Source organism: Pestalotiopsis fici, assembly GCF_000516985.1.
Source record: "Pestalotiopsis fici W106-1 unplaced genomic scaffold PFICI_Scf_2, whole genome shotgun sequence".
NCBI lineage: Eukaryota > Fungi > Ascomycota > Sordariomycetes > Amphisphaeriales > Sporocadaceae > Pestalotiopsis > Pestalotiopsis fici.
In genome coordinates, this window is record NW_006917092.1 from 5739408 (window position 1) to 5752851 (window position 13444).

The window sequence follows — 13444 nt, forward strand, 5'->3', positions numbered from 1 at the left end:
AGTACAAAAGCGATTCGAGTTCGATAAAATACTTTTGAGTATCCTGCGAGATTATTGGAACAGAAAAATAAGGGAGCAATATCTCAGAAGAGTCGCCAAAGAAAGATAAATCCGATGTTTCTATCACGGGACCCTATGTTGACCTATCTGATATACAACGTTCCAAAAGACGGTAACGGACAGAATGAAAATTTGGACGTCAGCATTTAAGTTTAGCAACAAATTCTGGCCCAGCAATATTGCCGAGTCCGCCAGTGGGTATAGAGAAGTCTAGCAATGCCCGTCTCATGAATTTGCGAAGTGTCCCTCAACATTCCCCACATGCCGGGAGTTCACGCCGAACAAACATGGGTTATTTTGGTTCAAACTTTAATGCTGACCGGGAGTGGAGTTATATCCACAATGGTGTTAAGGCTTAGTCCAAACTCTAATGCTGACGGGTGTGTGGAGCCAATCACCTGAGAATGACAGTGTCCGTGAAAATGCAATAGAACAATAGGATCAACTGTTGTAACGGATGATGAGAACTGCCCGAGTCCGACCGGATTCCTGGAAGATCTCGATTGATTCGTGAAGAATATAATGTCAGGAAAACCAGATTCTGCAGTCTAAGATGTACGACCAATTTGTCTCATTTCTACATCTGTCAACATGTCTAGGTGAGCTTGTCTTGCTCAATTTTGAGTCCTTATTGATTCGACTGCTAATCATAGTTATACGTGCTGCAGTATCGAGTCGGAATTTTCGAAGCTGGTCCAAGTGGATGGCCGTATCGAGGAGGCTGATGTCGCAGCCGTTTTCGACCAAGCAAAACCTGTTCAGCTTGACTTTATGCTTGGGCAATGGGAGGGCGGGAGCTTCAACACTGGTCATCCCACTCACGAACTGCTTCAGACCAACAAGTGGGCTGGAAAGACGTTTCGCACCATCAACGACGTGGACCCGATTGTCCTATACAATGAGGTCGGAGCGAGAGTCTGGTGCAAAGACTACGGAAATGCTCAAGTAAGTTCCTTTTTACGCCATCACTGTTGTAAGCTAATTGTTTCTAGTTACGCGCAGTCACTTTTCGTGGCGTGACTTCAGCTGCTATGATATACGATAATTTTCCCATCATTGACAGTTTCCGCTATATTTCTGACACTATAGTTATTGGTGCCATGGACAACAAGCTGGTGCCGAAGGAAGCCGGAACGTACTACTTCTACCTGCGAAAGCTCAATGAATAGCCTCTTGTATTGGTAATTTAAACACGAGACTTACAATTCATATTCACGAACCAATCTACGAGATTCAAAGGCTGAAATTACCTTGCGCCGAGAGGTGTATGTTCGAACAAGAGTCTCGTAAGAGACATAGACATGAATTCAACGGCAATAGACTAAGTGTTGGACTGGTTCAGGCACTTCAAGCCGCCTATAGGTAATAACTGGACAGAGCTTGGAAATATCTTGATCGGGCTTTCGATTTTCACTCTTCAAGCTACTTAGTTTGGTAAGAATCTTGCGCGTCTTGCCAGATTTGTAAAAGAATATTGTTCTACAAATGGTCTAAACCATCTATACCTCTATTCTATTATTGACATGACCAATAGTATCAGGATCGTAACCGCCACCATAAACTTGTCTGCTGGACGTCAGAGCCTCCTGTTAGGTAAGACCATTTTTGCAGAAACCAAGGTCTCGCTTCCCAACTACGCGAGTCCCAGGGGGTACCCTCACCTCGACCGTGAAGGGATACACCAGGAATGCCGTGACAACATAATCCGTCACTCAAAAGATCCAAGCACAATTCATTCTTGTCGATGAGGGGCGGGTTCATGGATGATGCAATTATTGCTCTGGATCTGAAAGAGGGCCAAGGAATCAAATCCAAGTAGGGATGATGAGGAATAGTGAGTTGTTCCAGAGTTGGATGCATGTCGTTGATCACTTTTTGTGATCTATATTGTTGCATCTCAGTGGCCCCACTGATGCCTGTATTGAAGGTTCCACAAGACATTGCATGTGCTGTGTTCACAAAAGGTGACTTTGCGTGGTGTTGCAAGATGACCTGAGGATCAAAGCCTAGTATGCGGCAATTTGCATGACTTGCTGTGAGAAATCCAGTCCTGATAGTATATATTGGATCCCCAATAACCGGAGGAACCATCGAAGATAAGCATACCTTGCTTGCAGCTAATGCTATTGGTGATAGTTGTCCAGTCCAGCTCTCAGGACCAGCAAGGCCAAGTAAGGTCTCGACACCCGCTCGAGCAATTTCCTCAATATCTGTAAGACTGAGAAGTGGAGGTAGCACTAGTATGCTCCAAGAATGAAAAGGGAGGTCTTGTGCGATGCGGAAAGCCCCGGGATCTGCCACATAACCGAGTGATATGAGGCCGTACTTGATGATTTCGCGCAGGCTGAAGTTTTCGGCAGCCATGACGTTTGCAACCCTCACTCGCTCCACGTCAGAACTGAAACAACTAGATATCGCAGAAATGATCTTTTGTGATTGACTAGACGATGCTTCAATCACCCGGATAGGCGAGTGCCCTCTCCCCGTGGCTTTCACCATCTGTTTTCGACCTAACAGCACGATTAGCATTGGACAGAACAAATGAGCGATACATCAGTGAATCGTGTGACTCACGTCGCCTGCGCTGTGCAGCAGCGTTTTGGTACCTCCTCCTTTCTATTTGCCAGGGATGCATGTCGACACTGCCTTAGTATACTGCCGTGTGAGAAAAGGTCGGGCCAAAGTGTGGAACCAGGCACGAGGGCTAAATTCCGCTATATCAGGTTTGAACAGTAGTTTAGAAGAACTTGAATTACTTGGGCTCAATCAAAGCAACATGAGTGGTGTGATGGCAAGTACCGACGGTCGGAATTTCGGATCCCTATGCCGGAGTTTCGGGTAACTCGGTTCTCGCGGGCTTTTAGGCCACAAGCCTCCTCCGATAACTCCGGTGTAGATCGGCGACGCCCACAACTCGTATGAGAAAACATCACGTAGTTTTTTTTTTTTTTCATCAGAATAAACTTATAAATGCTTCTTCCGCCAAAATTCCATTTGCATGCTGCCAGGCTCTTCAATAATTCTTCCTGCGTCCGGCAGATTGGTCGCGCTGGGCGAGGACCCATTGACTAGAGCACCATTTAGCTTACTTATAATGAGCCAATGCATCCTTGAAGCGATTGTAAGGAAATTCGTGGTTGTTCATTAACTCTTGCCTTTTCTTGCAATTAAACTTACCTCTGGGTATTCACCACGGCTACCCCAGAAATGCGAGCCAAGGCGGTTCGACGCTGTTGGAATCAGGGAGAGACACTAACAAGAAATGGTCGAGCGAAAGTGCATGCGAGATGCATAATTGGGCAGGGCCGAGATGGCTGCCCTAAATGCCGCCTGACCTGAGCCAGAATAAAAGAAAGTACTAAGTCAAGGATCTAAGACAAGATCCTGATTCAAGATTATCGAGAGTCTCGAAAAGATTGACACTTTCATAGAGGACTTCGCTTTCTATCCGGTGGTTGCAGGCTTTTTGGAAAACCTCCGTGGCGAATGAAGAAAGCAGACCAGATGTCGACTGACAATATCGAGCTTCTCTATGGCCAGTGAGGTGCACCAATTGAATCATGGTGTAAGTGAATGTTTGCGATTCAACTTTCCTCCCAATCCAGTATCAATCACAAATGATTGAGCAAACGCGAACTGCACATGTATTCACCTCCGTCCGACTGAATCATCTTTCCAATCTGACTGCTACTGGGAAAAATGACCAGTGAGTATCTTGATATCCTGTTTGTGTTATTCTCATTGTGACTCTACTGACTGTAATATTAGACAGGCACGAAATCATGAGTTTAGCCCCAATTCCAAAGGACTGGTGTTTGCCCTGATACTGACACATAAAGAGTCTTCACACCTCCCCCAAGCCCTCGGCGATCGCATACCAATGCTGCTGGTTCGTAACCTCTGCATCGCTCGTCTGTCACAGCTGGGCTGACATGTACGGTACAACTAGATTCCCGATGTTCCGCCCTTTGACAAAGGCAAGTTGCCCAATGCAAATCCCATCGATGATGGCCTCTATGACCTGTCCAAGGGTTCTAGACATTGCTCCTGCCCGACCAACACTATGGACTGCCAGGGGCATCACCAAGAGCCAGCCAGTATCGAAAGCCTAGTTGCAAACAAAGTCGGCGACCATGTTGGAACGTACTTCGCAATTGGCCACTGCCAAGCGTAAGATTCTGTTCACAATATTCGTATTGGAATTCTTGATATTGTATCTGCTAATGAAATACTTAGTTGAATAGATATGGCGACATCCCAAATATCGAGTGCCAAAGGAAGGCCGCACGAAGACGTGCCAATCAAGTGTTGAGAAATGCTGACCCGCAGCGATACACTCGGGAAATGATGGGAAAGAGGATAATCAGAAATGCAAAACTCCGATCGGTGAAGAAGGCGGCTCTCACATAATCTTGTACCGACCCAAGGCAACCAGTGAGAATCCAGCCTACAGAGAAGGGATCATCTGTCAGTAAGGAAGAAGCCAGTGGAGCCGTCCAAACTACTACATATTCAATAAATGGCAAATGAAGCTGATCACTGCCAGCAAAAATTAATGTTTGAATATACGCCAAGAAAGACCGGAAGAGAAGCATGCTCATCCCGAGTGGACGAGCAGTACAATATAATGCTGGAATAAGACTTGTTCTAGCCCTGCAATTGAGCCCGTTGCTGTCAACCCAACGGGCCAATATGTTTGGTACTAATTCCCGGCGGTTAATCCGGTGCATGGCATGAGAGCGATGCCAGGCATTCGTGAGTACTCCAGTGTCGTTCTTGTTTTGACCCCACGCTTGACATTTCTTCACAAGCTAGAGCCAAATTTCAGCCACGGCAAAAGTCACACACCCGCTCCTTTTGTTATCATTCAACAAACCAAGCTCGCCGTTTGCATTCATCATTGCAAATTTTTTTTCTTCAACAATTCACGGCCAACATTCATCGCCGTCTGCACGATGCTCTTCACGCCTCCCCAAAGCCCTCAGTGGCTTCACGACGTCGACGCTGGAGCAGCTACCAGCGGAGTACTTGTAAGCCAGCCTTTTGACTTGATGCTGTCAATTACATCTCAACTAACCATGCCTATAAACCCACCTAGATCCCAGACCTAGACCCGTTTGATGAGCGCACCCGGCCGAGACAAGTCTCTATCATCCCAGTCAGCCTCTCTAAAGATTGCACCTGCGAATCGAGCATCCTAGACTGTCAGGCGCACCAAGCGCCAATCAAGAAGCAAAGTTTGCAGATGACTGGAACGACAGAGTTCAAGGCAATCTATTCATACACCAAGGAGCCTCTCCCTGGAGTACGTCGCATCTCGAATCGAACATCTACAAGTCACATATGCTAAAGTAAACATGCAATTAGCTGAACAAATTCGGGGACGTACCAAACCCCCATACGCAGAGGAAGGCGGCACGGCGCCGCAAGAATCAACTTCTGAGAAAGGAGGATCCGGAAAGATACCAGAGAGAAATGGCAGATAAGAAGGCGATACGAGACGCACGTCTCCGAGCTGAACGAGATGGCAAACGCCTTGATTAAATCCGGATCTAGGGGCGAGGAGAAGTAAAAGAGAAAATTTATAAGCAGGAGTTCTTTTTCCTACGATCCAGCCGTCTTGTACTGTTCACGCACGGTTTCACCAAGAACAAAAAGGAACGCCACCAACTCCAACACTCAACCTGGCCTCAAAAGAAATATTCTTGGTCCCTTATTCACTCTAACAGACACATACGAAAATGCTTTTCGCTCAGCTCGTTAGTCCTGTTTTGTTCTCCGTCTGGAAATTGACAATTTGGACTAATCAGCACCAGCTTCAGGCCTCCGCTGTCTTTGCTGATACGGCTGAGAGACTTGCCCGTCACATGCCGAATCTAACCAGATCATATTTCTTTGGACCCCCGCCCTTCTTGATAGCTTCTTGATAGGCAGGTCTAGCCGTGACCATGTCGTACCACTTGTGAATCTTGGGATATTTCTCCTTGTCGACATAGCCTCGTGTAATTGCCATGGACAAGGGAAACTCCATGGCAAAGTCTGCTTCTCCCAACTTCCTGCCCGCGAACCAGGGCCGCTCCTCGCTGAGCTCGCTCTCCATCAAGTCCAGAAAAATTATCAGAAAGCTCTTGAACATGTTGGCGAGGGGCCTGAGAATCAGCCCCATTATGTGGTTGAGTGGGAATGGCGACATGAATGCCATGACCTCGAAGAGCATGGCTTGATCGACGCGCTCGACAAGGGAGCCATAGGCAAACTGCCGAAAATATTCATTGCGTCGCTTGTCCTGGTCGTCCTCGGGCTCCCAGAGCTCACGACCTCCGCAATTGTCGGCGATCCACTGTATGATGAGCCCCGACTCCATGAGGATGCCGTCGCGAATCTGCACATTGGGCAGAGGTTTCCCGTCCAGGGTTTCTACGGTGAGGATGGGCGACTTGCCCAGCGGAGACACCTTGAGCAGGTCAAAGTTCTTGGGTTGCTGGCGCGGATAGGTCTTGATGTGGTACTTGAGACCCTTGGCGTCCTGTATCTCCTGCAAAGCCCAGACTACACGCATTGATTGCGAGTGCTCCATGTTGTGGATAGTCGGCACCGACTTTTGCCACGATGGGAGGTCTGACGGGGTTTGCGTGGCCATGATGTGCTCAGAGTTGCTTTCTATGGCGTGGCACTGTTTGTGTTGTGTGTAGCAGTGGTGAGAGTCGAAAAGGATTCTGGGTGGAAGCTGAGACAGAACTAAATACACAACATCACATGACTTAGTCTGTTTGCCAATCTGCCACCCATGCCACGCTCTTACTTTCGCGAAGGGATCAATGTTGTAAACTCACCAACAACTTCCATTAAAGTTGGAGCACAACACGGGTAATGATTTGGTCTATTCTCTTTCTGCATTGGTGCAAATAATCCCGGCCCATCTCAACAAATGGCAGTGTCTTATAACCCGCAAATAAGTCGAGTTGCACAGTGCACGCGGGGCTAGCGCCGCGTTATGCATCCACACATGATATGACATGGGTTCATCTGTACTATTTTAAGGCTGACACTTGGCATCCAAGCTAGAATCTTTATCCCTTGGACGATCTCCTTGCTTCAACAACTTTTGCGTGCAAGGATCTTTTTGATTCTCTTTGATAGGCAAGATAGCCCGAACGAACATGGTGTGAGATCGCCAATCCTTGAGGACAAATTAGGTACACAACAAGCGGCCTAATGCTGGACCAATCAAGAACTCAAGAGAACCGATCCAGAGAATACGCTTTTGAAAGTCCAAACCAGATCTAGTCACTACATGATTGAAGGTGACGGCCTTGAAAGAGTCACAGTACAAACTTCATCTGCTCAAACGAGCATCAACCTGAAACCAGTTGCAATCAAGATGCAATATTCTGTGTCACACTGACGTAGATGAGACTCACCACAGATCAACTGATCGGGTATATTAGATAGCTTTTCTGCACCTCTTTTTTTGCAAATCGATAGGATCAACTCAGGCTCTTTCACAAGCTTCTTGGTGTACATTGAACATCTCCCATTGGCTAGGATGTAGCTCTTCTGAGGACAGTATGGCCAGTAGACCATCAATTTAGTCATTCTCAAAAGACCGCGGCGGCCCGACATTGCTGCCGACATTCCCTCTCTATGATATCACATTGGTGATTATACTAGGCTATCTGGCCACTGATCATGTCAAGATCAGGATACTATGAGCTTCGAATGAGAAGAGCGTCACGATGATCAAGAAACTCGTCTCGACGAAGACAGAGAACATTGCAAATGCAGATGCACTCCTGGGAGACTCCTCCCATGTGCTCAACGAAATCACCATGTTTGAGAGACACATACAAGATATATGCTTGGGCCAGCCCAGGCCACAGTTGAAACTGCTGCAAGCACCTTTGAATCGATAGCAAGACTTTTGCTTGGATATCAGTGCAGTAGATGTTACAAAATCCAGGCGTTTTCTTGTCACTCGTGGCCTAGAAGAGGTCCAACACGCTGGTGCTTTGAAGAGCTCAAGGCCAACAATATTGCGCAAGTAAACCGCATTTGCTGAAAAGGAGATCAGCATGGGTAACATGCAGGTACACATGTCCTTTTCATTTACACCTTTCTTGCGTGAAACTAACACAGTCGCCTTGTGTAGTCAGCATACACCTTCTGGCCAGCTCTCGGCATTGGATGGATCACTGACCTTCAGTCTCATGCGCGCTACACCAGGGCAACTGCGGAAGCCGTGTGAGATGAAACGAAAACACGTTCAGGCGTTTAAGATGTTTCTGCGAATAGCTGAGGAGAGGGCCAAGAAGGCGAATGCTGCTCTAATCAGCTTCGAGATTGAGACCTGTTCGAATACCAGGCCTATATGCGCATCTCCCGATTCAAGCATGCTTCCTCAATGTCTACCAACTATAACTTGGTGGGAAATCCATCTGCTCGGATGAGCCCAATCAGAGGCAGCAATCTACACTGGAAATTCTACGCTTCTAATCATGAAGTTATTTACGAATCAGTCCAACGGATATGTGGACAATAAGAACCCAGTACGCCAAAACAAGGCAGCGAGACGTCGACGCAATCATGAGTTGCAAGGTCCAGATCACGTGTAGTACGCCCACAAGATCGCTAAGAAGCAGCCCATTCGCGACGCAAGACTTCTGGCGTAGCACGACGCATGATATTGCCGCTGACGACATTCAATTGGCTCCTAGGTGTCGTTGCGACTCACCTGTTCAAGGTTGGATCATATGGTACCCCCATAGGAGGCTGGCTCGGAAGAATCTAAGTTGCAACGGAGGTTCAGACCGTGCCGCCTGTCCCAAGCGCGGATCACCGTCCCTAACACACAGCCCACAGAGGCGAAGCAGATAAGCGAGAAAAGGTCTGAGGATAATTCGGAAAGTCTCCAAGAGGTGTTTGCCAATGTACGGGATGACTATTCTGCCACTCAGCAGCAAGCCGCGCATCACGTACCCCGCTGACCAGCTGGGACGACGGACTGAGTTCCCTTCGCCTTCGCCTCTGCATCCCTACTGCACATGGTCCACTGCCATCATGGATTGCGACGTTTGCTTTTCTCACCACGACGTGGCGGGATGGAATACCAGTACTGCGGCAGAATAAATCTGCAGGAACGCAAACGTGGTGAGATGATGTCTAAAAAGATTACGGTCCACTGCGCAGTTTTATCAGACACTCCGTTTGCCTTTTACTTCTTTTAATAAATATGGCCAAAACTAAAATATCAGACCTTCCGCAGCCTGTGCCACCCGTCATCACAATCTACACCACTACCCACTATCAATAGTCGTCCGACCTACCCATATCAGCCACAGGCATCTGTCGCCAGGACCCCCAACCTGCCATTCACAAAATTTGCAATTCGGACGTCGCCCAATAAATGGCACCAAAGGTCAAGGCGATCTGCCCATGGCTGATCTGGCTGATCGCAGGCATGCTCCAGGAGTATCTAATGGCGAGGCAACGCTGGCCTCGCGGTTGCCGAAGCCGCCAAACTATCAACCCGGACACTGTCCGGGAAGACATTGAAAACACGCTCCAAGACATGGTTAACGGCCATCAAAATCGCCGATTCTACTTCAAAAGCCCATACTATTTTCAGGAATTCGGGTGCAAGTCATACACATTCTTCTCTGTTTAGCAAAGATTGTTTTATTTCATACAAAACAGGCCAATCAGGCGAAAATATTTCATCTGTCAAATTAGGCAATATTTCTATTGGATAATTGTCCATATTCGAAACTCCTATCTTCTTTCAATTTTGATTGGCGTTTTGGTTTGACATACTGCGCAATTACTTGTAAAATGCTTTTCGATCTAGCTGGACAAACATGGACTTGATTTTAATCCAGACTTGTCAATGAGGGCGGCTCTGGGACAATTCAACCAAGAGCTAAAAGCAAAAAGCCGACTGCCATGCTACTCAAACGGCTGACGAGAAAAATGCAACAGGTAAACGGCGCCGAGCCAAGCGCAATGTGCGTGCCTATTGTTGATGGCGGTTTGTCGATGTAGGATAGCATATTATGATTATTGAATTCTCATGTCATGGTGAATGGCGATTGCATCCATGATGTGTTGATGCGCGCGGGGAAATCGTCTACTATTAATGATAAATAGAGGCTAGGAATACTTGGATCGACATGAATTATTTCTTTGTGATTAAGCAGTTACAAATGAACAGCTACGAATGAACAGCTACGAATGAACAGCTACGAATGAACAATCCCTTGGGTTGTCGTGAGAGTGGATTGTGGTGACGATGGTCCCGTCTTGGATTGTCCAGTGAGAACTTTTTGCAGTCCTGATTGTTCTGACGAAATTCGCGGCTTGGATTGTTCTCAAATTTCTTTGCAGTATTCAATCCCCTCCTGATCTTTCGATCCCCAAGTAAAAATCTTTTCCAAACCATCATCAACCTGCCACCTGCACTTACAACTGTGATTGCAACATTTTCATTCATCACCTTCCTTCCAGCTACACTACCTTCACTATCTTCACCACCTTCCCATCTATCATGACTTCTCTCCTTGTTTCTCCGGCGCAGGTCGCCGTCGCCACTACATACAACACAGACGAAGTCTGGACCGACTCCCCCACCGAGCACGAGCAGATAGACTACAAGTTGCGCCGCAAATTACGCAGCAAGCAAGAGAAGCTGCGCGCCGCAAAGCTAGAACTTGAAGTCGAGAAGGAGGAGTATCACAAAGTCATCGACTGCTACAACGCCGCATTAGACCAGCCAGAAATCACAGAGCAGGAGCTCGACGAACTTTGGAAGCCCGCCGAGATGAAGCGGAGACATGTGCAAGCATTTAAGATGTTCTTAAGAATGGCCGAGGACAAGGCCGAGAAGGCCGATGCGGCATTGCGCAGTTTTGAAGCCCAGACCATTGAGAGCAAGATGCGCAGAGACCAGGCAAGTACCTATTTTCCGTTTGTTCTGATTTTCCTCGATGAAGTCGATTCCCCTCTCTTCAATTTGTAATCTGTCAACAACAAATTGAGTACCTCGACTAACATAAACGACAGTTTTCATTTTCTGTCAACCCCGCTGTCTGTCTGGGAACACTTACCGAGCCCCCTTCTCATCCTTTTTGCACATGTTCAACAACAATCATGGATTGTGACATGTGCTTTTCGCACAACTCGATTCGCTCGACTATAGAGCAGATCAGCACCCCCAGCTCAGTCACAGACGAGTTCCGCACGACTAGCGAGGAGACAAGCTCAAACACCGACCGCTCTAGCTCTCCTACGGAGGAAGCATGCTCGACTACAGAGCATAGCCCCAAACCCATCGAGAAGACCAGCTCGACTACAGAGCCGGTCAGGGTCTACCTGAACAAGTACGGCGACGTACCCAATCCTGCACGCCAGATCAAGGCGGCACGACGCCGACGTAACCAAGAGCTCCGAAGAACGGATCCGGAACGTTACCGCCGCGAAATGGCGGAGAAGAAGATTCTCCGTGATGAAAAGCTCCGAGCTGAGCGTGAGCTGAGACGTTGCCGCTAAGAAGTCCGACTACAGGACTCACGACAGAAGGCAGAAAGGTTCTGATGAACCCGGGTTCAAGAGAAACAAGGATTGATTAGCTCTTGGTGATATTGGAAAATTGTACAGACTGAGACGGGTTTTCGACACGTATAAGGATAATGGTATAATACACATATCCAGACGGTTTTCGGCACATATGATGGCAATGATAGATCGCAGGATTGTCTTCGGATGCAGGTACATTACGCATGCCAAGACAGCTTCTGGTTTATGTAACAAATTCGGCCAATTGAGCCACAAGTGAGAGAAACCTCTGAGAAATAATGAATGAACATCCCATGTGATACCTGTAAACACCGTGAGCTTTAGATGCCGAAACGTGCGTGATAGCATCCATTCGAAGAAGAACTCCGGTAGGCAGTACCGCGTCGATATTTGGGCAGAGGGTGGCCCATGTGCATTCTGACATCATAAGCAAATATACCACAGCACACAGCGTAGAGCAAGATGAAAAGGACATTTGATCAGAGAAATGTTCTATACACGAGTACAATAGATGCGCAAAGCATCCCTAATACTGCACACACCATAATGACCTTGCTGCTTTGCCATCTAGTAATCGAGGTAAAAGCATTGTCGGTTTCGCCCCAGGCCATTTCGGAAAGACCGTTGGCCTCATCGCATCGTAGTTCTCTCAGATACAAGCTTTGACCGTTTTCGGACCGCCCGTTTATTTTCCCAGCGCTCTATCGGTGAAGGGGGGTGAGGGCAGAGTGGCGAAGATTTATTATACAGTTTCGAGAGGAGGCAATTTAGTTGGCGTCAGGTTGGCTCTGGATGTACTCGACAGCCTTGTCCACTATTGACGCGGGTCGTAGTTAGTACAGAGGCCATTATCGAGATGAATCGTCTCTTTCCCAAGAAAACTTACCGCTGTGGATGGCATCGGCATCCTTATCGGGGATCTCGATGCTGAACTCCTCCTCTATCGCCATAACAACCTCAACGGTGTCCAAGCTGTCCAGGCCGAGATCGTTTGCGAAGTGAGCAGTGGCCTTGATCTGTTACATGATGTCGTCAGTCGTTGAACTCTGCAAAATTATCCTTCGCGTCCCTTGCGGCTGATTCCGCAATCACCGCCTACGCGAGCCCAGCCATACACGACCCAGAGACATGGGGGAGGAAAGGTATTGACGTACGTTGCTCGTGTCGTTGACCTTGTCGAAACCCTGCAGTATGCCAATGATGCGACCCTCAATCTCCTCCTTCTTCAGGCCCGAGGCGGCAGAGTACATGCGCACAGCCTTGAAGGCAGAGATTCTCGACGTGGCGGGAGCGGCCATTCTGAAGACGGGGGCGCTGGCGACGCGGGACGCCGAGGCGGCGGAACGGACCAATGCTGTGCGGAACATGTTGACGTCTTGGACTCAATTGAAAATTTGAGATGTTGAAGAGAATGGGCGACGCGGAGTTGGAGGAGCGTTGGTGGTTGATGGGGAGCGGTTGGTGGAATTCGGTATTTCGGAACAGCTTCCAAAGCAACAAATGGAAGTCATCATAAATTTCTCGTCCCAAGAGCTCCGGGGGAGCTTAGCGCGGCCTCGCTCGCTACCGGAAGTCCCCACGTGACTTGGAGCTACGTACTTGCTGGAGCTGGGACCTGTGCTACCAGCCAATCAGAGACCTTGGAATTCAAGCTTGTCATGAGTATTGACCTGGTACCTAAATATCACATCACGTAACTGCTTCAACGAGTCCAAAGCTTGATTAAACATGACTTTTGTTGTTGGATATGCTTGGAATTCCTCCTTTCATAAGTTGTACACGCCAGCATCGTCAAAAAATTCCCATGACGGGGAGA

At 47.9% G+C, this 13444-nt stretch overlaps 7 protein-coding genes across 7 annotated transcripts; 4 read left to right on the forward strand and 3 right to left on the reverse strand.

Annotated features, from left to right (window-relative positions):
* Positions 1-651: 651 nt before the first annotated feature.
* Positions 652-1229, forward strand: PFICI_03898 (uncharacterized protein; the record flags this gene model as incomplete). The annotated part of the gene is made up of 3 exons (XM_007832479.1): positions 652-659; positions 714-1005; positions 1053-1229. 3 exons carry the CDS (start codon positions 652-654, stop codon positions 1227-1229), a joined length of 477 nt encoding a protein of 158 aa, XP_007830670.1.
* A 367-nt stretch (positions 1230-1596) lies between these two features.
* Positions 1597-2424, reverse strand: PFICI_03899 (uncharacterized protein; the record flags this gene model as incomplete). Its single annotated transcript, XM_007832480.1, has 1 exon — positions 1597-2424. The coding sequence occupies one exon, from the start codon at positions 2422-2424 to the stop codon at positions 1597-1599; it is 828 nt and encodes a 275-aa protein (XP_007830671.1).
* A 2881-nt stretch (positions 2425-5305) lies between these two features.
* Positions 5306-5604, forward strand: PFICI_03900 (uncharacterized protein; the record flags this gene model as incomplete). The annotated part of the gene is made up of 2 exons (XM_007832481.1): positions 5306-5365; positions 5428-5604. 2 exons carry the CDS (start codon positions 5306-5308, stop codon positions 5602-5604), a joined length of 237 nt encoding a protein of 78 aa, XP_007830672.1.
* A 319-nt stretch (positions 5605-5923) lies between these two features.
* PFICI_03901 (uncharacterized protein) lies at positions 5924-6700 on the reverse strand (the record flags this gene model as incomplete). Its single annotated transcript, XM_007832482.1, has 1 exon — positions 5924-6700. The coding sequence occupies one exon, from the start codon at positions 6698-6700 to the stop codon at positions 5924-5926; it is 777 nt and encodes a 258-aa protein (XP_007830673.1).
* Positions 6701-10600: 3900 nt separating this feature from the next.
* Positions 10601-11071, forward strand: PFICI_03902 (uncharacterized protein; the record flags this gene model as incomplete). Its single annotated transcript, XM_007832483.1, has 1 exon — positions 10601-11071. One exon carries the CDS (start codon positions 10601-10603, stop codon positions 11069-11071), a length of 471 nt encoding a protein of 156 aa, XP_007830674.1.
* A 131-nt stretch (positions 11072-11202) lies between these two features.
* On the forward strand, positions 11203-11601 carry PFICI_03903 (uncharacterized protein; the record flags this gene model as incomplete). Its single annotated transcript, XM_007832484.1, has 1 exon — positions 11203-11601. The coding sequence occupies one exon, from the start codon at positions 11203-11205 to the stop codon at positions 11599-11601; it is 399 nt and encodes a 132-aa protein (XP_007830675.1).
* A 794-nt stretch (positions 11602-12395) lies between these two features.
* Positions 12396-12995, reverse strand: PFICI_03904 (Acyl carrier protein; the record flags this gene model as incomplete). Its single annotated transcript, XM_007832485.1, has 3 exons — positions 12396-12442; positions 12515-12644; positions 12783-12995. The coding sequence occupies 3 exons, from the start codon at positions 12993-12995 to the stop codon at positions 12396-12398; spliced, it is 390 nt and encodes a 129-aa protein (XP_007830676.1).
* Positions 12996-13444: the final 449 nt, after the last annotated feature.